General features: G+C 40.4%; 1 protein-coding gene across 1 annotated transcript in view; it reads left to right on the top strand.

Annotated features, from left to right (window-relative positions):
- The first annotated feature begins 833 nt into the window (after nt 1-833).
- Nucleotides 834-27,645, top strand: part of PRKAR2B (protein kinase cAMP-dependent type II regulatory subunit beta) — a 104,022-nt gene continuing 77,210 nt past the window's right edge. The window contains exon 1 of the mRNA XM_045494462.1: nt 834-1,410. Within this exon, the coding sequence (XP_045350418.1) occupies nt 1,107-1,410 (304 nt within the window). The 5' untranslated portion in view covers nt 834-1,106. The remainder of the gene's footprint in view (nt 1,411-27,645) is intronic.

The following is a 27,645-nucleotide window of genomic DNA, read 5'->3' as shown; positions in this document are numbered from 1 at the left end:
TTGGAGATATAATTAAAATCACTCAAAGTTAAGGGAAAGGTTTAAAATAAACAATAGGAGCCTCATCAAGCAAAGCTTTTTTTTTTTTTCTTTAGGACTATCTGCCCTGACCATGACATTTTACTGATAATGTTTCACTATCCTGTTTGAAGGGCATCGACTAACTTTCACAAGGGCCTCATAATAAATGGTGCATTTGTCTTCATAAATAGTAGTAAATGCATCGAGTGGACAATTTACTACTGTCAGTAAAACAAAACATAAACAGGATGTATGGAGGAAGGTTGTATAAAATGCAGCAAAAGAGAAAGAAAGGTGTTACAAGGATGGGGTATTATTTCTTCGTCCAAAAGACAACCAGTAGCACACATGACTTTAAAGCAAAAGACACTGCCAACACTTAATGCAACTAGATTCCCGGAGGAAAATAAAATGCCGCTACCGAGGTGGAGGCTGAAGTTTCGGGGCAATTCGCGTGGCAGCAGCTCTGCGCGGTTCCTGGTGCTGAAGGACTTGTGGAATTCGGCCGAGAGGCCCGTCCGCACCGGAGCGAGGACAGGTGGACGGCGAGGTGCACCCCGGGGGCCACCTGCGGCCGTGCCGACAGGAGTCCGCGCCCAGCGCGCGCCCATCAGCGTCGCCCCACCAACCCGCCGCCGCCAGCCGGCGTCTTCCGCACCGCAACCTTCCCAGCGGCGGTGCGCGGCGCCCGCCGGCGGAGGTTGCCATGGTTTCCGGGGGTCACGTGGGCGCGCTCCGACGCCCCCTCCCGCGCGGCGCGGCGCGGCGCGGGCGCGGGCGCGGGCGCGGCGGGGGCGGGGCGGCCCGGGTGGGGGGAGAGGAGCAGCGGCGGCGGGAGCGGGAGGAGCCGGAGATGCTGCCAGCCCTCCCGGGGCCGCGCTCGCTCAGCCGCCGCCGCCGGACGGAGCAACCGCGCGCCGGGAGCCGCGGGCCGGGCCAGCCGGGCCGCCGGGGCCCAGAGCGCCGCGCTCGCAGCGGGTAGCGCCGCTAGTGCCGTCCGCGCTCTCTCGGCGGCCGCGGGGCCGCAGGCCGTTCCGGGGAGGCGGCGAGGGCGGCGCCCAGGCGCCCGCCGCCCGGCAGGCAGGATGAGCATCGAGATCCCCGCGGGACTGACGGAGCTGCTGCAAGGCTTCACGGTGGAGGTGCTGAGGCACCAGCCCGCGGACCTGCTGGAGTTCGCGCTGCAGCACTTCACGCGCCTGCAGCAGGAGAACGAGCGCAAAGGCGCCGCGCGCTTCGGCCATGAGGGCAGGACCTGGGGGGACGCGGGCGCCGCCGCCGGGGGCGGTACCCCCAGCAAGGGAGTCAACTTCGCGGAGGAGCCCATGCACACCGACTCCGAGAACGGGGAGGAGGAGGAGGAGGCCGCGGACGCCGGGGCGTTCAACGGTGAGGACCCGACCCCCTGCGCGCCCCCGCTCGCCCGCGCCGTTCCCCGACTCTGCTCTAGAATCCCGCAGCTCTGCCCACCCGCCTCTCCCCGCGTTCTCCACCTAACCTACCTTCCATCTCGCCCACCCCCTCAGCATCCATTTCTGTCTCTCCCACTCGCCCACCTTCCTACTCTGCTTTCGTGTCGTGCCCTCCCCCTCGTCCCCTCCTCGGGAGGTGGGGAGCTGAAAGGTGACGGCTCTCTGCCCAGCTGCCCCCTCTCGTCCTGGGCTCTCTGGCACTGGACAGCCGGTGTGGGGTAGGCATCTGAAAGACAACTTTCACTGTGGTTGGAGAGATTTCGCTGTACGGATACCATTGTGCGTAGAGGAAACCGGCCCACTTGGCATCCTCTTGCAGCCCTTATATTTATTAATGGGGCGTCCAAAGAGAAAAGGCGAGGGGTATTCAATTGGATTGGCTTTGCTGCCGTTGGGACCGCATGTTCCCTGAAAGGAGCATGGAATTGGACTCACTGGGGCAGATCGAAATTTATGGTAATAACTTTGACATTCTTGGAAACGGAGTGATCTGTTGTTTCCCAATTTACCAATACCGCGTTGTGTTATTTTTGGACACACAACAAAGGATCCTGTTTAGCCGGCAACTCATGGGGTCTTTGGAATGAGGAACCGGGCTAATGGTTTACTTTTTATTTAAAACAAATATTCAATGATTTGGTGCCTTTTAAAAAAACAAAGTATGTGAAAAACACTGTAGGAAGTTCTGAAAGCTTGTTGGTTGTCTTTAGAATGAAAAGCCAGTGAGTAATTGTAAGGACTGTGCCAGACACAAGCTGGAAAGAATGAATGGGAAAGAAAAAGGAATTTTCTCAAATAGCTGCTCCTGACAAGTCCCACCCCTTCTGCTTACAACCCTCTTTCCCTAACACACACAGACACACACACACACATTTACAGCCTCCTGTATTTACACTACATGCCTAAATCCCGTCTTTATGGCATCCCAAGCTGAAATACCGTGGTGTGGAAGGGTTTTCTCTTTGTGGTGTAAGACAGACCTGCATTTCAGCATTGCACCAGTGTGTATTTATTTACACTGCTTGTGGTTTGTGTGTCTGCAGTGTATTCTGTAGAATGAAAACCTTTTAAAGTGTTATTTCCTGGAGTATGTTCCTAGGAAGGTGTTTCTTTCCTTTGCAAATTTGTCCAAATGTGTTATAAAATTAATGTATTTTTAGCTTGCCTGAAACAATCACAAATACCCTGGAAATTTGTGTCCTATGAAGAGAAGAAGAAAAATTGTTACCTTAACAATTTTAATTTTGGACTTTGTAGTATTGCTAGGGATAAGATGATCATAGTCTTTATTGTTCTTTTTGCATAAGAATTTAATCAAGTGCTTTTCTTGCTAGAAACAAGAGAAAGGTGAAAGAAAGCATATTTTAAATTGAGAACAAGCCAATAGTAGATGACACAGAAAGGGCAGAAGCATTTTCTTTTATTCTCCTGACACATGCATGCAAACACACATACATAACACATGCACACACACAAAGGAAAAAAAAAAAGACTCGTTTCCCAGATTGGAGGAAACTAGGAATTAAGGAGGTGGTGAGAAAAAAACCTGCATATGTTTGAGATGATATATTAATATAACTAAGATATTTTCTAGTATGATACTTTTGAAATACTTTGCATTGATGATTCCATTTTCTCCTTATAACAGTGTATATGGTACACAAAACCGATTTTATTACCATTTTGTAATGAATAAGCCATTAACTTCTAAGCAGCAGGGATCATTTTATATGATTTTTTATGTCCTCCAAGACACGTTTATTGTAAAAATTACTCTGTGAGTTTTAATGAATGCTCGTTAACCGATTGCACTATTTATTTCGCACCCCTGCCCTCAAGGACTTTAAAATTACTTTTTGACTACAGCCAAATTCGATTTGATCATTATCTGATAAACACACATGCATATGTGTATAACAAAAACTTTGGCAGTGGTACTTGCCTCTATTAGGTGCACTAGAATATATCTACTAGAATATCTTCTATTTTAATTAATTCTCCCTTATTGTTACTATTTTTTAAGCATGTAAATTGTGTGAGATCTGCAGTTAAAAAAAATATATATATAGACTACCAGGGGTTGACATACCTTTTTGTAAAGGGCTAGACGGTAAATATTTTAGACGCCCTGAGCAACACAGTGTCTCCATTGAATATGTTTTCTTCCTTCCTTCCTTCCTTCCTTCCTTCCTTCCTTCCTTCCTTCCTTCCTTCCTTTCTTTCTTTTTCTTTCTTTCTTTCTTTCTTTCTTTCTTTCTTTCTTTCTTTCTTTCTTTCTTTCTTTCAACAACATTTTAGACACACATCTGCTCTGGTTGTTGGGGTTGTAGAAAATTGGCCACAGACCAAGGCCATAGTTTGCCTTCCCCTGGCTGGAGTGGGGGCAAAAGTCAAAATAGTACCATTGGGGGGAAGAAAAAATAACAGGAGTGAGCCTATCAGTTTAATGTTTAGTTCCAAAGAATTTCCAAAATATAAAACATCAGGTACCGGGCAATTCTCCTAGCATAGTAAAGAATAAGTACTAGCTGGCGAGTCTTAATTTACTGTGACCCAGCACCAGACCAACTGGGTCGCTCATTCTTAAATTTTAGTATACATCTCAAGGAAGTTTGATTCAGAAATTAATATTACCTGGCACTACTCTAGGAGAGCTTTTGAATAGGTTGGGATCTTTTTTTTTTTTTTTTTTTTTTTTAAACAGACCGTCTGGGTCATTCTTATATCCATAGTTCCCTGACCACACTGTGAGAAACACTGATCAACAGATAGCGATGATAATAATGTCTTTGTCTTACTAACATTTACGGAAGTAGCTACCGCTTATTGGCATTTGCTGTGTGCCAGGCATTATCTGAATACTTTGATTCATTATCCCAGCTTTATGAGAAAGATGAGGCCGCCACTTGCCCAGTATTTCACAGCTAATGTGTTGCAGAACCAGGATTGAAACACTGGTGGACCTGGCTCCATCCTTCTCTTAACTCCCAGGTTAAAAGTTAAGAGGAGCTGGGGCCAACATCACGTGAACATCCCTTTTGTGTCAGATTCTACTTGAGACCCTTGATGTGTTTTATCTATAAGGCTCTGATAAATGAACGTGTCCAAGATTACACATGGAACTAGTTAAGTGGCAGAGCCTGGTTTCTTACTCAACATCTATCTGTCCCAAGACCATCAGAGAGTTCTTCCTAAATGAAATTTATACAATGGACTGACTCACAGATCAGGTTTTCCTGGTTATTTTTCCAGTAATGGTGATGAATTTGCATGGATTGGTTCATACCCACTCTCATGAATTCCTTTAGGACAAGTGATGATATTTACGAGAGGTTGGGCACATTTTTGACAGTGAGGTGGCTTCCCATTTGACTCAGGTAGGGATCAAACATATGACTTTGACCTCAGTGTGGTGGTTGAAACATAGAAGTGATTCAGAATCTGGTAGCCTGGTCGTTGATAGCAGTAGGCCAAATGGTCAGATGGGTGAAGGTGGTCTTCTTTCCTGGGGATCTGAAGGATCCCTTTCTCTGCTGGTAGCTCTCCCATTCCCGTCCTGTTTTTTTAATTTTATTACTTGTGTTACTTTCATTTTGCTTTCAATTCTGGATAAAAGGGCAACCTTCAGGTGTTAGAATGATAATGGCATGTGGCAATAACCCTTCCAGGGAAGTCTTAAGTCCTTAAAGAAGCTATGATGGAGACTGCCTCCCTCCTTCCCATGCTACAGAAAGCACCTCAAGCATGACATGTTGCTTCTCAAAGGGTAGTATCCCCAGGCTTAGAATATATTAAAAGGGTTTACAGTAGGCCAAAGAGTTGGATCAGTACCAGCTTGGAGTAGAATCTATGATAATCAATGGTTTCACGTAGGCATCACTGTGAGGTCTTATGTTGCTCAATAATTTCTTCAGTGAAGTTGCTGAAATTATAAAATGAAGTAAATAAAATTCCAAATTATCCCTATAAATTGACAAGTGGTCAGAAGAAAATTAAATTACTTATGGGTACATGAAGATCAAGCTGGAAAAAAAATAAACTGTATACAAAATATAGAGGACTAATTTTCCATATTTTAGAAGAAAAATCTAGAGTTCAAAGTGGGTACACAAGCCAAAAATATAGAATATCTTATAAAGCAAGCATGTCAAGATATATAAATAGAAATTCACCGTGTAAAAACTATGACTTAATCCTCTTAACTCTGGCCTATGTCAAATCTTTATTGGAGAATCGTATCTACCTATGATTTTTTTTTTTACAATTTAAGGGGAATATGGGGAATTTATAAGAGATCCTTAAAATCACAGAAAATATTGGAGCTCGTAGTGGTGGGACGAGATTAAGAGAACAAATTTATACATCCATGTATGGGCTTCCTAAGAACCTTCTGTGAAAGTGTTCTTCACCATGCTCATCCTGGGAGTAAAAAAAACACTTCCACCTATTGACTTCTTGGCCTAATTGACAGTGGGAACATGTAGAGAGTAATCATAGGTTTAATGAATTGTTGCTTTGGCTGATGTATTAGGCTCACTTTTATCTCTGTGTCCTTATTTAGAGCTTGCTCTCTGTGGCCGCTAGAGATGATTATGAGACAAAGCAGCCAATTGTTAGTTCTTCATCAGCCTCTTCAATACATTTAATTCGTTTGAAAATGTTCATGAAAGTCAGACAACACTTACTTTCTTTCACATCTGAAGCCCTGTGCTAAGCATACTGACATATAATCACAGTAGTAGTACTCACCTCATAAGGTTGTTGGAGGATGAATGGATTAATATTTCTAAGGTCCCTCAGGACAGTGCACATAGCAAGCATTGTTTTCCATGTAAGACAAATGACCTCATTAACATGAAATCTTACAGGAGTGTAAACTTCTTGCAGAATAGCAATTTCATTGTATTTTGTGGAAATGAATCTAGTGTTTACACTTTTTGGAGAAATGAAGTAGGAAATGAGCTTACGTGGCAGTTCCACTTGGGATTTAATGTGAAGTTATGTTGCGCAGTAATAAAACCCACATCCTTTCAACTCATAATTTGTAGCTAAGAGCTCCAGACTTTTAAATTAATGAGACTTTATTGCCTTTGGCTATTAGCAATTTACATGGTAAGTTTTAAATTTATATGGTAGCTTTAAATCCTCCTGAAATGGAAATTACATCATTCATGACAATGGCTAAAATATTTATCCCATTATTTTAGTTATAAGCAGAAAACAATAATAGAGAAGATTTAAAATTAAAAAATATTTTGAGTTTAGATGGTGATTTTTAGAGTAGAACAGGTAAAACATTATTCATTTTAATAGTAGTAATAAGTGAATGCTTTGGGGATTGAAATTGGGAAATCAAAGTACTTGAAATAGTGTCTTTTCTCAAACTCTTACCCATCTGTTACTTTAGGCTCAGGGAAAAGGGAGGGTGGGAGGGAGAAAGAGCAGAGTAAAATCAGTTGGGATTTGTGTAAGGTTCTTTGACTAATTTGTACTTTGTCTGAAGAGAGCACAAAAGGAAAACACCAGAACAAAAAATGAAGAATACTTTAATTTGTCTCCATGTCTTAAAAATCCAACTGGTCAACCATTATTTAACATAAGAGAGTTCTAAGCTTTCCATTTGAGGTTGCACATAGGGATGTGCTGGGTCTTGGTAGGATGGAGTAAATATTAAATGGTTATTATTATTGAAGTATAGTTGCAAATCCCTTGAAATATAGTTTCAAATCCCAGCCCTGTGGGTTCCAGTAAATTTCCAGCTGTCAAGATTTTGTTCCTGGCTGCCTCAAGAAAACCAAATGTGTTTCTTTTTCAACTGTGTAAATACTGACAAGAGACCTGTGAATTCCTCAGTGGGAGGCTTCTTTGTGATCCATTTAGAAAGTCATGTAATGGGAGTACTAGCAGTTAAAGAAGGCCTTTGGTAGAGGTTGGGGTTCAGTGAAGGAGATTGAGTGACTGACCACAGAGCCTGAGTGGTGTCCACAGTCATTTGATGCCAGAAAGGGGCTGGGACCTGGGGTGACCTGTTAGGAGAAGGAACGTATGCAAATTGGAAGGTAGGATGCTGTACTCATTCTCTCATTTACTCACTGTAGAAATATCGATTGAGTGCCAACTCCTTCCTTTTTTTTTTTTTTTTTTTTGTCTTAAAAAAGAAATGATTATTCTCTTAAGTTGACCATCTCTGGGCTTCTGAAGAAACAATCCATTTGTGGGGGCTCATGGGTGGCTCAGTCAGTTAAGCATCCTACTTTGGCTCAGGTCATCAAGTCACAGTTCAGGAGTTTGAGCCCCACGTCAGGCTCTGCACTGACAGCGTAATAATTTCCTTAACCCCAGTTTGATTGATTTTGGTCTTCTTTTTCATAGAACTATTCCTTACATTTTTTTTTTTCAACGTTTATTTATTTTTGGGACAGAGAGAGACAGAGCATGAACGGGGGAGGGGCAGAGAGAGAGGGAGACACAGAATTGGAAACAGGCTCCAGGCTCTGAGCCATCAGCCCAGAACCTGACGCGGGGCTCGAACTCACGGACCGCGAGATCGTGACCTGGCTGAAGTCGGACGCTTAACCGACTGCGCCACCCAGGCGCCCCTATTCCTTACATTTTATGTGCTATTTATATTAACTTACATGTTATAAATTCTTTCTTCCATCAAGGTGATAGATAAGGTTTAAGAGGCAAGGCTAAAGAGAAGTATTTTTGTACTTTTGTCTTCAGAATTACCAAATTTTTTGTTCTTTGATTTTTTTTTCACTGCAGCGAAATTCCTTTTAGACTTTATTTTTATGTCAATTGCTTAAGGATAGGCAATGGGAAATAAAAAAGAGTGCAGTGATTTTTCTCAGTTGGATGAATTCTAGTCACCATGTTCTTATAGTCCTTCCAGTCTTATCAATACCTTTTAGTTATGGTAGAGTTAGTCATAAAAACCCCACTATGATACTCATCACTGTCTTTATCTTATGGGAGCGAGTTTTGTGTTTCGGAAATTCAAAATGACTCAGACTGTTCCATTATGTAATTATTTTGTGGAAAGAATTTGAGCTAAATTTTTCAGGTCATGACTTATATGAAAACAAAACAATCTAAAAAAAATCGGAACTGTAAACACAGTTGGTGTAACATTTATAAATGTTTCAGCAATAGGCATTGCCATGTGTAACTTAATATGTTTGGAAACTTAAAAAAAAAAAAATCATTCCAGTTGCTGATGTTTAAAAATGGTTCTGCATTAAAAAAAAAAAAAAAAAAAGACAAAAGGTCAAAATATAAACACATGTTCCACATAAAAATGAAGCCAAGAAGATATACTGTATACAGTTATTCCCATATCTGTTTGGCTAGGGACTGACATTGTTTAACTTATATTAGTTGTTCCAAGACAAAATAGCTCATGGGAGTGATATTGAGGTTTTTGTTTTTGTTTTTGTTTTTTGATAAAAAAGAAGGCAAAAGCTTCCATTTGTTTAGATACATTTCAGTTGAGCCCAAAAAACATCTTTCCAAAAAGTTATGCTGAATTAAAAAGTGACTCAGCTGTTTCATTTCAATTACTAAAGCTAATGTTTGTTAAATGATGCTCTTTTTATTTAATTATAATTGTTAACATTTTTTGGCTGCTGAAGTGCCAGACAGCAAGACCATTTATCCTTGTGCCATTTAGGCCTCTCCAAAGTAAGTGATGGAGTCAGGATTTGAACTTGACATTGTGAGTTCAGAGCCCATCTCCTTAACCATGGTACACCTAATTTTCAATAACTCTGATAGCAGGAATATGGTTGAAAAGAACCACATACCAAAAAATAAGCTATCTACTTTTAACTCTAGAAATATATAGTCTGGCCAAGTGTTGATCTGTCCCTTTTACAGTTGTTTTCTCTGTGTATCCCATTAAAATTAGCACTTCATATACTTTTACAAACTTGACAAAATATTTACTTTTAGAAATGAACACCTAATATACTGAGCTATTTAATTCTCAAAACTTTTTATTTTTTTATTAATGTTTTTTATTCATTTTTGAGAGAGCAAGAGACAGAGTGCAAGCAGGGGAGGAGCAGAGAGAGAGGGGACACAGGATCTGAAGCAGGCTCCAGGCTTCGAGCTGTCAGCACAGAGCCCAATGTGGGTCTCCAACCCAAGAACCGTGAGATCATGACCTGAGCCCAAGTTGGACACCCAACCGGCTAAGCCACCCAGGCGCCCCCTAATTCTTAAAACTTCTTTATTATATACCATCACTAGGAGAATGTATTTGAGTATGAACTCCCAACATATGCCTTTATAAATGCTATGCAGATACCAACATATTAACTTATTTTATACATGACAAATCACCCTACGATATAAACTTTGAAAGGGAGAAGTAAAAAGTAATTGTAAACAAGTCCCAATTTTTTTCTTTAAGCTGAAGGATTGCCTTATGTTCTTCTTGGTGTGCGTGAACCATTTTGGAGACCAAAACTTAACTTGATATAATCTGTTAATGTATAAGGTGGCTGTGATGAACTTTGCTTTCCTGATTTAAGCTCCTACATTATAAAGGACCTGTAGGTAGTAGGGGCTTGTGTGTGTGTGTGTGTGTGTGTGTGTGTGTGTATTTTAATAGACATTCATTAGATAAGTTAATTGTTTGACTCAACGGAAGTGTGGTAAAATAGAGAGGAAAATCTTATCTTATGAGAAGGAAATAAGATCCAGGCTTTTTTTTTTTTTTTTTTTTTTTTCTAACTTGTAGTCCTGTCTGCCTCTTGAAGTCCAACATAGATTGTAGAGTACTTGCATTCTTTGTGCAAATTTTGGGGATGTGACAAAGAGAAGCATTCTATTATAGGTCTTTAGTTCAGCATCACTAAATCATGGACGTGTCAGAACTAAAAGAAAATCAAAGTTTAAACAGTTTAAAGAAATGCAGTTTCAAAGAGTATCTCAGGAGGGAAATCTCTGGAGATGACAGTTGGTCAGGAGAGAGACTTTTCAATATCTCCTTTTTTGTAACTGAAAAAATGTTTATGATATACTTATATTACCTATTAAATAAATTTTAACTGTAAAAAGACATGAAAGAAAGGAAATTCTTTTGTGTCTATCCAGTAAGTAGTAAATAAAACACAGCCTTTAAAAGCAAAACACCAGGGTGCCTAGGTGGCTGTCTCATTAAGCATCTGACTTTGGCTCAGGTCATGATCTCATGGTTTGGGAGTTCAAGCCCCGCTTCAGATAAAAAGAAAAAAAAAAGTGAGCCCTGCTTCAGGTGAAGCCCGCTTCTCTCTCTCTCTCTCTCTCTCTCTCTCTATCTGCCCCTTGTGAGATTCTCTTTCTCTCTGCCCCTCGCTCACTTGCACCTCCACTCCCAAAATATAAAGAAAAGAAAAACACCGCCACAACCTTTAGAGGCATACGATACAGCACAAAACTGATATAGCCAAGTGTTCTATGAGTTATTTTCTTGGTTCTTAGTGCCGAGTCCTCTTTCCTTAACTTTCTGTCAAATCCCACCCTTTCTCCAGAGGTTAACTTACATTTCACCCCACAAATAATCTTTGCAAGTGCAAGATTCTCTGGTTGACATTAATGCTATCGGAATGGCAGATGAATATGCCTTGCATCTCAGTAAGCTTTGCAGTTGTGAGCTGCCCTTGCCACAGGCAGGCGGGAATATGTAGAAATATGCTCTCTCTCCCCAAAGCTTTCCTGCCCATAGTAGGTGCTCCAGTGTATCTTAAATTAACCTCACTTGAATAGTAAATGTCCATAAATGTGTACTTCTTATGTGATTGAAACTTTCTTAAGGCATGTAAACATTTAAAATCGTCTTCTTTTGGAGCACCTGGGTGGCTCTGTTGGTTGGTTAAGCGTCCGACTTTAGCTCAGGTCATGATCTTGCGGTCCGTGAGTTCGAGCCCCGTGTCCGGCTCTGTGCTGACAGCTTAGAGCCTGGAGCCTGTTTCGGATTCTTTGTCTCCTTCTCTCTGCACCTCCCCCACTCGCTCTCTCTCTCAAAAGTAAATAAACATTAAAAAAATATTTTTTTAAATAGCCTTCTTTATTTTTTTTTAAAGTTTATTTGGGGGAGGGGGGAGGGCAGAGAGAGAGGGAAAGAGGCTCCCAACTCAAGCAGGCCCAATGTAAGGCTTAAACTCAGTAACTGTGAGATCATGACCTGAACCAAAACTAAGAGTTGGAGGCTTAACAGACTAAACCACTCAGGCACCCCTAAGATAGTCTCCTAATAATCCTTTACATTAATGCACTTTAAAATGTTTTCATTTCATAGCCTGTCTTCAGCTATGAAGGTTTAGACTTCATTTAAAGATGAGGCCATATTCTTTCAGGCTGATATTTGGTCACTCTGCAAAATGCAGAGAGCACAGGCATACAGGCTTTTCTTGCCGGTAAGGACTTCTAATAGCTTTCTAATTGAGGACACATTCGGACCCACCCAGACTTCTGTGTCACTGCTTCTGCTTACAGGAGCTCCATGCCAAATCCGAAATTAGTCTGTGGCCCTAAACCTGCTTTGTCCTTTTCTTATCTCTCCCCCCTTCCTCACCATTCCTCCTTCAAGCCTGAATCTTGCCTACCCCCAAAGCTCCTTTGCCCTCCAGCTTTTCCTCAGGCTCCAGCACACCCATTCCCCTTCTTTGAGATTCAGATTGACGTGTCTGGCAGCCTGCTTACCAGTCACCTCCACTTACTTGTTCTTTAGGCGCCTCCAAATAATTTTGTCTTAAAATGTTTATTTTCTGCCTCAGTTATTGCCTGCACTACCTTGTCACTTTTCCCCCTTCCACTAATGTAATAAACATGGTCAGGAGAGCCCCCTTTGCTTTGCCCCACATTTCTTTTCTTTTTTTTTAATGTTTATTTTTGAAGGAGAAACACAGAGACCGAGCACCAGTGGAGGAGGGGCAGAGAGAGAGGGAGACACAGAATCTGAAGCAGGCTCCAGGCTCTGAGCTGTCAGCACAGAGCCCAACGCAGGGCTCGAACCCACGAACTGCGAGATCATGACTTGAGCCTGAGCTGTCAGATGCTTAACCAACTGAGCCACCCAGGCACCTCTCACATTTCTTAAATCCAGTAGTTTATGGAAAACAGATTGCTTTTAGTTGCTGAAAATTTAGTGACATGAAAAATCAGAAACAACGGAAATTAAACAAAAAACATGACTTACTTTGTCATGGGGTTTGGATTTGAATCCAAATGGCTGGCTCTGCCATTAATAACTTTTGGCACCTTGAGCAAGTTCCTTTGCCATCTGTGACTCAGTTTTCTCATCTATGAAATGGGAGTAACGATAGTACTCACCAGAGAGGGTTGTTGTAAGAACCGAATGAGTTAACAGTGTTTGGCATACAGTAAAGTATTACATGCACGTTTGTTGGAGGGAGAGTGACAGAAAGAACAGGCGACATTTAGAAGTCAGAACAGGACAGTTTTAAAAATGAAGTTTGATTGGAAATGTGAGAAACTAGAGATTGCTTTCAAAGCAGTATAGTAATAGTACTTTTAGAAAAAAGTTATTAGTGAAAAATATAAAACTAAAGGCTTTAGATCGTTTAGCAAAGTGTTTCAGACTTTAAAAACCCCATGCTCCTTTAAATCTCAAGCACTTTAATTCTATTTGACATGTAAGGTAAATAGTCCAATCTAAAAAAAAAAAAGCAATGGCATAAAGCTTTGCTTTATTTTCACACCATCTCCTCCCTTGAGAATCCATGTTTAACTGGTAGAATAAATAAATTTGTGTAAACTTCTCCCAAGTTTATAGTTTCATTTAAGTTTTCACAAGTCATTTTAAAACATCTTAGGAAAATGTAGGTAAAAGTATTGAAAATAGTCACTTGATTTAAATGAGGCAGATGCCTGTAGTAAAAATATGAATATGTGCCTAAAATATAAATTAATTGGGAAAAAATAGTTACATTAAATTGACAGCTTGTTGCCATTTCCTCATGTCATAATATTTATGAAAGTAAGCTCACGGTGGGACAAATTTCTGCCTTCCTAAGTTTTCCATTAAAATGCGGTTTTATTCTGAAAACCCATAATTCTATACTTGCTCCATTGCACATTGCTAGCTTAATATATTTTTAGGAGAAAAAAAAAAGACCGTCTTTTTGGATACGTGGCATTGTTCACAGGTCTTTGATTTCCTACTAGACTGTCACTAATGACAGTTTATCAATAAGGCAATATTAGGACTTTTGATTCATAATAAGTCCTTAAAATAATTTCCTTGTAATCCCTTAAAAAGAATCCCAAAGGCATTTCAGTGTTTGAATTCTAACAAAAACTCATTTGTAAAAAGGGGATTTTATGTAAAATATTTTAAGAGAATGTTTAGCATTAAAAGGGTATGAAGTTTCAGTTAATGAAAGATGAATGAGTTCTGGAGATCAGCTGTGCAGCAGTGATGATAAATACTGTACCGTATTGTATGCTTGAAATTTGCTGAGAGTATAGATGTTAGGTTAAATTTTGACACACACACGGTGGTAAATAACTATGTAGAGGTGATTGAGAAGTTATTTAGCTTGATTGTGGTGATCTTTTCACAATGTGTACATACATCAAAACATCAAGTTGTACACCTTAAATATATACAGTTTTTGTAAGACAGAGATAATAACGTTAAAAAAAATACAACATGAACTAATCTGGTTGCTCTGATAATGTCAGAACATATTTGAGAGATTTTTTTCTGCCAAAATTAAGTAGAGCGAACATTTTTTCCTTTTTTCAAATTGTGAGAGATTTCCAATGTACCGAAAAGAACAGAGACTAAGTAAGGAACACTCACCTAAGTCATCTTCTAGCTTCAACAAATTTTAACAATTATACACGTGAGGCTTTTTTTTTTCCTGAGGCTTTTTCTTTTAAGAAAACACGTGTGATAGAAGTCCCTTGTGTACTCCTTTCTTATCCCGTTTTCTTAACTATAGATCCCCATAGATCTCCACCACTGTGATAAATTTAGAGTTTATATTTTCTATGCATGTTTTTGCACTGTTACTACATAGGCATTTATTCATAGCTTAGAAATAGTGCTATTTTGCATATTTTCAAAGTCTGTATAAATTGCGCCACTTATAAAAGTTTCATTTATGTAAATTATAATTTTCCACTGTACTTTTGAGAATAGTTTTTGAGATGATGTTATATTGATTTATGTAGCTTTAGTTCATTTTTTAAAAAAAAATTCTTTTTAACATTTATTTTTGAGAGACAAAGAGGCAGAGCATGAGCGGGGAAGGTGCAGAGAGAGAGGGACACACAGAATCCGAAACAGGCTCTGAGCTGCCAGCACAGAGCCCAACTCTGGGTTCCAACTCAAGAACGATGAGATCATGACCTGAGGCCAAAGTCAGATGCTTAACGACTGAGTCACCCAGGTGCCCCAAGTTCATTATTTTTTAAATTTTACTTTTACTTTTACTTTTTATCTAGACTGCTATGTAGTATACCTTTGTGTAAATAGATGCTTTATCTAGTCTTTGATAAATAACTTTGGGTGTTTCTAATTTGTTGTCATTACAGTGCCATAGTGAACATTGTGTGTGTGTATGTGTGTTACGCACATATACTAGAGTTTTTAAAGGTGGTTTTCAAAGTGTGTTCTGGGACCCCTTGAAGAATCATTCCCCTCCCAATTCTAGACCTTTTCAGGGAGTCTGTGGGGTAAAAACTATAATAATAACAGTGTTCTTTGCTTTTTACCCCCCCTCTCATTCTGTTGTAAGTGTATAGTAGAGTTTTTCAAAGGGTACATGATGTATGATATTATAAAACATCTGAAGGTAGAAGCTGATATGAGAACCTAATTGTCCTCTGTTAGATTTGCAAAAATGTAAAACAGAGTCATTCTTTTTACTGAATTTTGTTTTGTTTTGGAAAATAGTTATTTTCCATAAAAATACGTTATTTATAATAACGTAATTGTTTTGTTGTTGGTAGTTTTAAATATTTTTTAAATTTATCAATTTTAATTTCTAATACAACAATTATCAGTGGATATAACCTATTAAAGCAAATAATTTTTAAGAGTGGAAAGAGGTTTTGAGACCAAAAAGGTTTGAGGACTGCTGCTGTAGGTAGATACTTAAGTGTGGCAAGGCTGGTTGTACGGGGCGCACAGCTTTAACCACACCTCAGACTGTTGTGTTTACACCACTTTATTTTTCAGTAGAGGGGAAGAGTTCCTGGTCCTCCACATTCAAGGTAACATATGTTATCAGATTTGAACAAGCTTTGCCAGCAGGATGGATGTTAAAATCTCATTGTGAATTAAATTTGCTTTTTCCTGATTACTAGTAACACTGGGCATGTTTTTATTATGTTCATGGACCATGTTTGTATTTTCTCTTCTGTGGAAAATTTTTTTATTCTGTGCCATTTTTCTCATCCTGCTAATTGTATTTTTCTTCCTGATTTATAGGAAGATTTCTTTCCTTCTTCTTTTCCTTCCATTCTTCCTTTTCCTCTTCTCCCTCCTCCTCCTCCTCCTCCTCCCCATCCTCCTCCTCCTCCCCGTCCTCATCCTCCTCTTTCTCCTCATTCTGGTTACTAATCCTTTGTTGGGTAACATGCATTAGAAAAATCTCACAGTCTTGAGCCTGTCTTTTCATGTTGTTTATGGTAATTTTGGTTGAGCACTTTCTTGATTTTAAGCTTCTTAATTCCTAAATTTTAAGTTGAGTTTCATACCTAAGGATTTAATACAGTGATAATTTATTTCTCTGTATGGTTTGAGATGGGAATTTCATTGCATTTTTTAAAATACACATCATAGGGGCACCTAGCTGGCTTGGTCAGAGCGACATGTGGTTCTTAATCTTGGGGTTGTGGGTTCAAGCCCCATATTGGGTGTAGACATTACCTAAAAATAAAATAAAATAAAATAATATGCATCATTTATTGACTTTTTTCCCCACTGATTTTTGAATATCAATTTTCTATATATGTGTGAATGGGGGCTCCTGGGTGGCTCAGTAGGTTAAGCATCTGACTTCGGCTTAGGTCATGATCTCATGGGTGGTGAGTTCAAGTTCCACATCAGGTGAATTCGAGCTCCACTTTGGGTGAGCTTGAGCCCCGCATAGTGTGAGCACGAGCCCCGCATCTGGTGAACACCCTTGCTTTGGGTAAGCATGAGCCCTGCTTCGGGTGAGCCCCACTTCTCTCCCTCTCCCTATTCCTCCCCCTTCCCCTTGTGGGATTCTCTCTGTCTCTCTCTCCCCCTTTCTCTCTGTCCCTCACTCACTTGCACCCTCTCTCTCTCTTAAAAAAATAATAAATAAAAGAAACATATAAACGTGAATGTACTTAACATCTTTATTCTTTTCTGATGGTTTTTCTATTTGTTCATCAATATCTCTGAGTTAATATGACTTTCCATGGTCTTGATGTATGGTAAGTAACTCCCACCTTATCTTTCTTCAGAATTGTTTATTCATAGGTTTTTATTATTCCATATGTCTTGTAGGAGAAGCTTTTTAAATTTTGTGAAAAACTTCATTTGGGAGTTTTATTGGAATTGTACTTGATTTATAACAAATTTTGGAGAGAAAAGACATTTTAATGATATTGAGTCTTACTCTACACGAACATGATACATCTCCATTTATTCAGTTTTCTCCAAAAAGGATTTTCCTATCTCTTCTTAGTTTTATTTCTTAGTAACTTATCACTTTTGTTCTTATAACTAGGATTTTTTGTCTAGTACATATTCTGTCGTTACTGAAAATATATAAAAGGAACTGTAAAACTCAATAATGAGAAGCCCCTAATCAAACCGAGTTAAAAGACTTGGCCAGTTTAATAAAGAAGACATCGGGATGGCCAATAAGCACATAGGATGGTGCTTGGGATTTTTAGTTATTAAGGATATGAAAGTTAAAACCACAACACAACGCTGGGGCGCCTGCATGGCTAGGCATCCAACTCTTGGTTTCAGCTCAGGTCATGATCTTGCAGTTTGTGGGTTTGAGCTCCATGTTGGCTCTGTCCTGGCTGCACGGAGCCTGCTTGAGATTCTCTCTCCCTTTCTCTCTCCCTCTCTCTCTCTCTCTCTGCTCCTGCCCGTGTGCTCACATTCGCACACACTCTCAAAATAAATAAACGTTAAAAAAAAAGCCACAATACACAGAAGAATGGCTAAAATAAGTAGACATACCCTACATTGGTGAAGATGTGGAGTAACTAGAAGAACTCTCTTATATTGCCTGTGAGAATGTAAAATGGTACACCTAGGAAAAATGTGGGTTTTTATAAAGTTAAACATTTCCCACCTATAACCCAGCAATCCACACTAGACATTTACTCAAGAGAAATAAACACATATGTTCACGAAAAGGATTGTATATAAATATTTATAGACACTATTCAGAATAACCCAAACTGGAAACAACCCAAATGCCCATCAACAAGAGAATGGGTAAACAAATTATGATGTATTTATACAGTGGAATACCATCAGCAATAAAAAAAGAACAAACTATTGACCCTTTCAACAGCTAGAATGACTCTCAGGTTTTTGGGCTTTTTTGTTTTGTTGTGGTGTTTTTGTTTTTTTGTTTTTGTTTTGTTTTGTTTTGTTTTTAGAGAGACTGTGTGTGCAAGCAGGGGAGAGGGAGAGAGAGAATCTCAAGCAGGCTCCACCCATGCTTCGCGTGAGCCTACCACAGGGCTCCATCTCACAACAGAGAGATCATGACCTGAGCCCAAATCAAGAGTCAGCCGCTAGGGGCGCCTGGGTGGCTCAGTCGGTCAATCGTCCTACTTCGGCTTGGGTCATGATCTCACAGTTCGTGAGTTCGAGCCCTGTGTCAGGCTCTGTGCTGACAGCTCAGAGCCTGGAGCCTGTTTTGGATTCTGTGTTTCCCTCTCTCTCTGCTCCTCCCCCGCGCATGCTCTGTCTCTCTCTCTCTCCTTCAGTAATAAATACAAAACATTAAAAAAATTAAAAAAAAAAAAGTCAGCCGCTTAACTGACTGAGCCACCCAGGCGCCCCCTGAACCTCACGTTTATATGAAACAGATGAAATTCAAAGCCAGGCAAAGCTAAACTGTGGTGATAGAAATTCTAATAGTAGCTCCCTATGGGGTAGTGAGGATTGACTGTGTAAAGGGGCTCGTGGTGCCTGGAAATGTTTATCTTTTTTGTTTTTTTAAGATTTTATTTTTAAGTACTCTCTACACCCAGTGTGTGGCTCAAACTTACAGTTCCGAGTTAAAGAATTGCACATTATCGACTGAACCAGCTAGGCGAAATGTTTGTATCTTGATTGGAGTGTTGGGTACATACATGTATACATTTGTCAAAATTCATCAAATTGTGCATTTCACTGTATGTCAGTTTCATCTTGATTTTTTTTTTTTAATTGGAAACATGGATGCTCTTGAAGTCATTTTCCACATTTTAATTAAAAAGTGCCAGTGTTTTCTACACTGATTATCTTGTGAATTTTTTCATTATTTCTGTCGGACACTAACATCTGGGTTACGTTTTCATAATTATGAGGCATAAATGGGATTGCTTTTTGCTCCTTGTACAAAAAGCTAAAGGTTAGTTAAGCTCTATTGTTTTTAAGTCTATTTTGTATTTTCAGCCAATCCTGTATTTTAACTTACAGGTTTCACAATTTTTTTTTCAGTTTATTTTTTTTATTTTTGAGAAACAGAGAGAGCAGAGGAAGGGCAGAGAAAGAGGAAGACTAGAGAATCCCAAGCAGGCTCAGCACTGTCAGCACAGAGCCCAGTGTGGGGCTCGAACTCATGAACTGTGAGATGATATCCTGAGCCAAAATGAAGAGTCAGACACCTAACCAACTGAGCCACCCAGGCGCCCCCAGGTTTTACACGTTTAATACTTGTATGAATATCACTTAAATTTGTCCACATAATGGTTAGGTGTCAGGAAGCCCACCTGGTATGTTAACTTCCATTGGCACTATTCATTTGGTATTTGTTGAACCTAATTTATTTCCAACGGTGTTTTAGACATTGGGGATACAGTAGTGAAGCAGACACACAAGGAAGGACCCTCTGCTCACAGAGCTTGCAGACTACTGGGGGAGGAAGCTGACAATAAACACAATACACTCGATACCTTGAGATAGCACTTTGAGCGCTGGGAGGAGCTCTAGAAAGGAACTGGAGGGGCCGCTTTCCTCTGGGTGTTCACCAAGAGGCTTCGGTGGTGACCTCCGCGCCAAATACAGGAATAGCAGGGCCATGTTCACTCTGTGAAGTCATGGGGGAGGGTTTGAATGTAGGTATTTTTGTACCTTTATTATTAGCCTTGATCATAACCCCTGATTATTTTCTCAGTTGGTCTTCGTTGTATTTCTTAATTACCCCTTCTGAGTCTGGTTTTGTGTGTGTGTGTGTGTGTGTGTGTGTGTGTGTGTGTGTGTGTGTGACTTTATGGTTGTGTGACACTTTGAACTCTTGTAGCTTTGGGTTTTTCCTGGTAACTAGTCTGGATTGTTCACTTTTTAAAAAAATTTTTTTAAAAAGTTTATTTATTTTTAGAGAGAGAGCAAGAGAGAGAAAGAGCATGCATGAGCGAGGGAGGAGCAGAGAGAGAGAGGGAGAGAAAGAATCCCAAGCAGGCTCTGCACTCTCAGTGAAGAGCCCAACCAAGGCTCAAACTCATGAACTGTGAGATCATGACCTGAGCTGAAACCAAGAGCTGGGTGCTTAACCGACTAAGCTACCCTGGTGCCCCTAGATTGTTCACTCTTACCAACAGACCATTAGTCTCCACAAAGATCCCCTTTGCGTGTATTTAATCAAGTACGTTTAGAAGAGACAGTTTCAGTACACACAGAAGTGGAGATTAAATTTATGTAGTTTTGACAATGGCCTTTCCCTATGTCTTCTCTTCTGAGGCCACATTTTAGAATCCTAAAGGTGTTTGGGAACCTTTCTCTCGGCATTGTCAGTGCCTCAGTTCTGTGTGTAAATTTATGAGCTTAGCAGCCTTAGGACTCTCCTAAGGTTATTTTCTGCTCCTAAGAGGACATTTTGGGTAAAGTCGTCATGAATTAAAAAGTTGAGAATCAAGTTCATTCATAAGCAAAAGTAAGTAGGAGTGGTTTCTTTTCCTGGTGTAATAGTTATAGTTTATCATCTTGGTGTTTAAAAATATCAGTTATATTTTGAGGAGTTTGGTGTATGAATAGAAAGAACAAAAATGTACATCTTTTTAGTGGTCCTTCAAGCTGGCACTTTCTAAAAGCTCAAGTGTCTGTCTTTCATCCTCCTCTGCCCTGCCTCCAGCCAAGCTCCATATGTCCAGGTGAGTTGGACACCTGATCTCACGTTGTGTAATCAGAAAGGAAGAAGAAAATTGGTTCCCCAAATGCCCACCCCTCCGACAGTTCCCATCATGTCTGATCACAAGTACTTGGAGGGCACATGGCTCATAATCTGTGTCTCCTGGAGACCCAAGACTGGGAAGCTTTGGAGAGTACCCTCCAAGTGTACCCAGGAGCCCCTTTAAAGGCCTAATCCCAGTGGGTTCGTGGGCACTGGTGTGCTTGGAAACCAACTCAGAGGCTCGCAGGACAGCAGCAAGTAAGAGTATCTCTGAGGATTTGCAAATGTGACCGGGGGCTCATCTCATCATCCTTTGACAAAATATAGAAAATAAGTGGTCCTTCTCAGTGTCAGGAATTAAACATGTGTAAGAAAGTTTGAAATTGTGTCTGTTAGGTTAATTCGCAAAATATTCAGGTTTTGTTGTTTATTTGCTTTTTTGCTGTCAGTCTTTCTTAAAAAAGTTAATTCTTGCTCGGTTCAAGGGTAAGGCTGACTTCACTTTTAATTTTTGAAACACAAGCATAAGATAAATTAATTCATTTTGAGCTAAGTGTTTACTGTGTCAAAAATAATTAGCTAACATGGTCTCAATTTACATAATTTCCAGAATCTTTTATTTAGACAGTTAACAGATTCAGAAAGTGTGTATTGCTAGAAAAGGCAGCTAATAGGAGAATAGGGATGCTAATTATTTGGTTGATTCTGAGACTACTGTGTACATCTCATTTCAGGGTATATGAACACTTTTCTGCAAAAGCTCCATTTTGCTAATGTGGCTCCAATATAGACAGTGTGATTGTGTGTGTGTGTGTGTGTGTGTGTGTGTGTGTGTGTGTATTTAATGACCATAGACACAACTCAGGGCTCTTTATTCTTCTTCTTTTTTTTTTTTTAATGTTTATTTTCATGTGAGAGAGAGAGAACATGCCGGTGCCCGAGTTGGGAAGGGGCAGAGAGAAAGGGAGACACAGAATCCGAAGCAGGCTCCAGGCTCTGTGCTGTCATCACAGAGCCCGACACGGGGTTTGAACCCACAAACTGTGAAATCATGACCTGAGCCGAAGTCGGATGTTTAACCTACTGAGCCACCCAGGTGCCCCAACAATAAATTATTTAAATTGCTACAATGTGTTCCATTACATTGTGTGAACTCATCACCATTAGTGAACCACCCAGGCGCCCCAGAGATCTTATTTCTTTAACTTGGCGCCTCCTTCACAGTCGTATGCTCAGAGATGTAAACTATGCACTTCTGTCAATCTGGCTTTCTTTTTTTGAAGACCAAACTCATTGGATCATACTTAAAACTTAAAGAATTTAAGTTTATTTAAAAATCTTCTGTGGAATTTACCTGAATTTTTTGGTTGGGTAGCTGCTTGGCATGGTGTAAATCCTTCAGTCATTTTATTTGAAAATACGACTGGACTTGGTCAAGCTCTTCAGGGACAGGGACTTTTGTCTGTCCAGTGCCCTGCATCCACATTCCGTAAAGCAGTAAAATGAGTGGGACAAGGAGACTTGTTCTGTTTACTTCACAGAGTTTATTGATTCCTGCCCTGTGGGTGTTTACTTAGCGCCTTTTGTCTCAAAGCTGTGGCTTTGACCAAGGGCCTTGAAGAGGTGAGGAGATAAGCAGCTGCTGCTGGCACCAGTTGAGCTTGAGTCACAGGTGTGGGAAGCTGTTTTCACTGCCAGGAATAGAGAGACTCATTCAGGTTACCTCAAATAATAGAGCAATTTTCTTGTAAGGACGCTCTGAGATTAAAGAAGCCTCGAATCAGTTATACTTCTGGGTCTCCTGAGAGCAGAGGAATTAAGACTAATCCAGTGGAATATAGTCTGGGAACGGAGATCACTGGTTAGACAAGCTTGTAGATACAGGAACATAGGACTCTTGAATGGCAGTTGGGAGAAAGTCAAACCTATATGAATATTGCCATATTTTTCCTTGAGCATTCACTAAGATTGTAGAGAATATCCCTTAGAAGTGTTAGGAGTTGGTGATGCGTGGGTAGCTCAGTTGGTTGAGTGTCTGACTCTTGATTTTGGCTCAGGTCATGATCCTGCAGTCATGGGATCGAGCCCTGTGTCAGACTGTGCGCTGAGCCTGTTTGGGATTCTCTCTCTATGGGATTCTCCCCCATTCACATGCACTTGCTCTCTCTCAAAAAAAAAAATGCTAGGAGTTTTGTAAATCATATTTGCTTGCTTTTTCAGACAGATAATACATTTCCTATTTTTTTCCTTTTGTATTCTTCTAGTCTGCAGTATTGTGTGTGTGTGTGTGTGTGCGCGCACGTGTGTGCGTAAGTAAATGCACACAGAGCATCCACAGAATAGGAAAATCTGAAGATGGAAACCAGGAGTCTGGGAAAACTTAATTTGACTTGTCATATTTGAAAACATCATCTGTTAACCTTTTCTTTTGTGAGTTTATACTGCTGTCTACTTACTATGTTTCGAAAAATGGTAATATTAAAATTGGTCATAGTAACTCACAGTAAATAAACATCAGTTTCTTATATTTGAATAGGAATTTAGAATTTACAGGCATTTTCAAAGATGTTTTCTTTTTTTAAGTTCTTTAGTTTGTTTTAGTTTTTTTGAATTCTTTTCTGACGTTCTTAAAATTTTTTTTTTAGTGTTTATTCATTTTTGAGAGACAGAGACAGAGTGCGAGTGGGGAAGGGGCAGACAGAGAGGGAGACACAGAATTCAAAGCAGGCTCCAGGCTCTGAGCTGTCAGCACAGTGCCCAATACGGGGCTCGAACCCACAAACCAGGAGATCATGGCCTGAACCGAAGTCGGGCGCTTATCCGACTGAGCCACCCAGGCACCCCTCTGAAGTTCTTTTAAAATTCTTTCTTAAAACCCCCTGTGAAAGGAAGCAGGCAGGTCTTATTTTTCATATTTTAGAAGTTGAGAATTGAAGTCAAAGTTACACTATCCATCCCAGGTGTCACGGAAGGTGTTGGGGCAGTCAGGGCAGGCCTCCTGACATCCAGTTGGTTACCCTGCCCTTGTGTGGCAGCCCTCGTTGACAGAGTTAACCGGATATTGGCAGTGCCCTTCCTCACCTCCCTCCTACTCCCCTTCTCTGTACCTAGTTCCTGAGAGAGAACACGGGCACACTGGGCCCAGATGTACATTGCTTTCTTCACAGCAAGACTCCCATCCTGAATCACAACCTTCTTCCTCATTTTGGTAGCTACACTAAAAAATCTAGAGAGATTGTGGAGATTACTATTAGTTTTTTTTTCTTAACGTTTATTTTTGAGAGAGCACGCATGAGTGGGGAAGGGGCAGAGAAAGAGGGGGACAGAGGATCCAGAGTCTGATGTGGAGCTTGAACTCACAAACCACAAGATCATGACCTGAGCTCCTGAAGTTGGATGCTCAACCCACGGAGCTACACAGGCGCCCTGAGGTTGCGATCAGTTTGCCAAAACTGTGCAAGAAACACTTGTGCTTCGTCCCTGCAAACGGGTATGGAAGGATATGGATATAAGGGATTGAGTTCTTGGTAATTGTTGTCAGAACCCAGTGTTTACCTTGACTACTACATATCACTTGCCTGGTGCTCTCATCTCCTTAATTGCCCCGATACCATGTCCCATTCACTATTGGGAGGTAGAAATGATAGTCATATAACTTGTCTACTCACAATTTTAAAATTGATACAATTTCTAGCAAAAATATAAAGGAGAAATAAAGGAAAGTAATTCATAGTAAGTAAAATGTATACCAGCAGGTTTGGACTTCAGTATGTACGTGGTCATTTAGTACTGGTGACTCAGATACCTGAAGTGGCATTGCTGCAATGACATGATTTTTTTTTAAATGTTTATTTCTTTATCTTGAGAGAGAGAGTGTGTGTGAGCAGGGGAAAGGGAGAGAGAGAGAGAGAGAGAGAGAGAGAGAGAGAGAGAATCCCAAGCAGGCTCCATGCAGTCCGTGTAGAGCCCGATGCAGGGCTGAATCTCACAAATCGTGAGTTCATGACCTGAGCCAAAATCAAGAGTCTGATGATGCTTAACAGACTGAGCCACCCAGGCATCCCAGTGACATGATTTTTTGAAATGATGAATGTCTATTAGTAAAATTCCAAAAAAAAAAACAAAAACAAAATGCAAAAAAATCCTACAAAATCTTTTTGATTTATGGGGTAGTCGTGGCAAATGTAATGTATATTAAAACTGTGTAAAATAATGGTGTTTATATATAAACATTGGAATGATCGAGGTTCTGATGGTTATAAGTTGACTTTTTTTGCCAATCTGAATGTCCAGTGGGATACTTGAAAGCAGTGCAGGACAGAGTGGTGAGATTCAGGACAGTTGTTGGTTGTGCATTGTCCACCAGATGCCAAGGACGTCCTCTGAATTACTTTGACAATTGGAAAAAAATGCCTCCACAAAATTAGAATACACTTTCTAGATGGTGATGGCACTTGCGTTGCAAATCTCTGCCTTAAACACTTCAGAAAGATGTAGAAACCTAAGGGATCCCAAGAGAACAAAGACTTCCCAACATTTCAGATCAGAAACTACTAGTGCTGTGATTTCATTGTCTCAAGAGCCTGGAGAGAGCAAGAGGGGAATGTCTACTCTATTTTTGCTGCAAGGCTGAGATAGGTTTTTTTGCCTTCCTCGTGTCTTTGTTTGCCTGCACTATCTCTTCTCAGCATTCCTGGGATGGAAATGTTTTGCACTCTCTCTGTTCTCTGTCCTTGGAGTTTGCCGGGGAGGCTTTCGAAATCTAGACTAGGTTCTGAAAGTGATGTGAAAAAGGGGTTTGAAAGTGTCTAAGAAAACTTTTTCCTTTATGTGGTAAATATACATAACATTCAGTTTACCCGATGAAAGGTTTTTTAATAGAAGTAATTTGTCACTTTGCAAATATATGGTTAAACTATTGTGGTATATACGTAATGGTAACTATCTCCCTTGATCAGCTAGAAAGATAGAATTTTCTGTTAACTGTAGTATTTTAATCATAGGGCTTGTGAATTGTTTCACAGAATTAATCCTGGGGCACCTGGGTGGCTCAGTCAGTTAAGCGCCTGACTTCGGCTCAGGTTATGATCTCGTGGTTTGTGGATTCAAGACCTGTGTCGGGCTCTGTGCTGACAGCTCAGAGCCTGGAGCCTGTTTCCAATTCTGTATCTCCTTGTCTCTCTGTCTGTCCCTCCCCTGCTCATGCTCGGTCTCTCCCTCTCAAAAATAAACAAACATTTAAAAAATTTAAACTTTGAAAAAAAAATTAATCCTTAGTAACAGTGAGAATCCACATGGAAGGAAATATTTACCTATTATTGTGTGATTTCAGGAGTTAGCAATTTTGCTTTCTCTTTTCCCTGAGGCAGCATTTTGGTGCTAGATGTGCCTCGGTTCACATTCTCCAGCTCTGCCACAGAGTGGCTTTGTGATCTAAAGCAAATGAGTATCTCTGAGCTTTACTGTAAAAATGTCCTCATCAGTAATATGGCCACGCTGATATTGAATACAGTTGTTGCAAAGGTTCCTGTAAAACATTTGACACAGTTTTGTTCTAGTACAAGTTCCTACGTATCCACATTTTTCATGGAGTATAACCACGGTGCAGATAAAATTTTTGTCTTTTTAACGAATTTTTTTTGAGTTTATTTATTTATTTTGAGAGAGAGCACGAGTGAGTGGGGGAGGGGCAGAGAGAGAGAGAATGGGTGCTGCAGCCCAGAGAGATCATGACCTGAGCTGAAACCAAGGGTCGGACTCTTAACTGACTGAGCCCCTCTGGGTACCCCTTTCTTTGTCTTCTTTTTTAACCTGACCTATTTCCATAGTGTAAACAATTTTTATAATTACTGTTTTGAAGTATTAAAAAGTATTATAGCATATAATGACATTTTGCCACGAAATATACTGTGGACATGATGTCCTTTCTGTGTATAATATGAACCTTAACCTTACCTGCTTATCTCAAGAAATAAAGCTCTTGAAAACCTCACTTCTTGACATAACTGTTAGCAAAAGCAGGAGGAAACAACAGGCCTGAGTTGAGTCTGAGCAGTGGGCCCATCGTAGGCTTCCCAGGTGAGAGATGCACGTCCACAGACCACCCTTTAGTATGCCGTTTTGGAGGCCTTGACCTCCGGGCTGCACAGAAATGATCAGAACTATAAATATTAAATCTGAGAATACCAAAGATATACTGTGCTTCACTTCATAATGATTTCAGTGTAAATGAGCATTTTTCATTTTGTCTTCTATTTTTTTTTTTCATTGTGAAAGTGATGCTGCTACATAGAAGTCTCCTGTCGACCAAGAAAGAATCCACTGAAGGTTTAAGCAGACAGACATTTATTTGGGCTAATTAGAATTGCAATTCAGGAAGCACAGATTCAGGGAGAAACCCGAATCCTAGGTTGTTGCTGGATCCAAGGAGGTCAAAGGACAGGGTAGAGTTATCAGTCAGAGGGCCAAGGGTATAGTTCTCATTCAGGTCCTCTGTGCAGCACAGGGATTGAAACTAAATTACCTGGGATTGGTTGGGTTAATATGCAGATAAGGGGTTGAGCTTGTTCAACTGCATTGGCTCCTTTTGAAGTGCAGAGTGAGGTGAATTCTGGTGTCCCGATGAGGAGGAAGTTCACGCCCAGCTGAGGGCTTGCAGCTGGCTGAAAGGGTTTTTTTCCTTAAAGGTCATGGTTTTTCTGATGAAGTCGTGCATAGATTCCTCCTCTTCTGTGGCCCCCCAGCTCTGTTTTAAAAAGAGACTCTGTTAGCTAGGCTTGTTTCCTGTATTTGAAATCTCCTTTTATAAGACATATTGA

The sequence above is a fragment of the Leopardus geoffroyi genome, chromosome A2, assembly GCF_018350155.1.
Source record: "Leopardus geoffroyi isolate Oge1 chromosome A2, O.geoffroyi_Oge1_pat1.0, whole genome shotgun sequence".
In the NCBI taxonomy this organism is placed as follows: domain Eukaryota; kingdom Metazoa; phylum Chordata; class Mammalia; order Carnivora; family Felidae; genus Leopardus; species Leopardus geoffroyi.
Note: the sequence above shows the minus strand (reverse complement) of the source record. Positions and strands in the feature narration are given on the sequence as shown.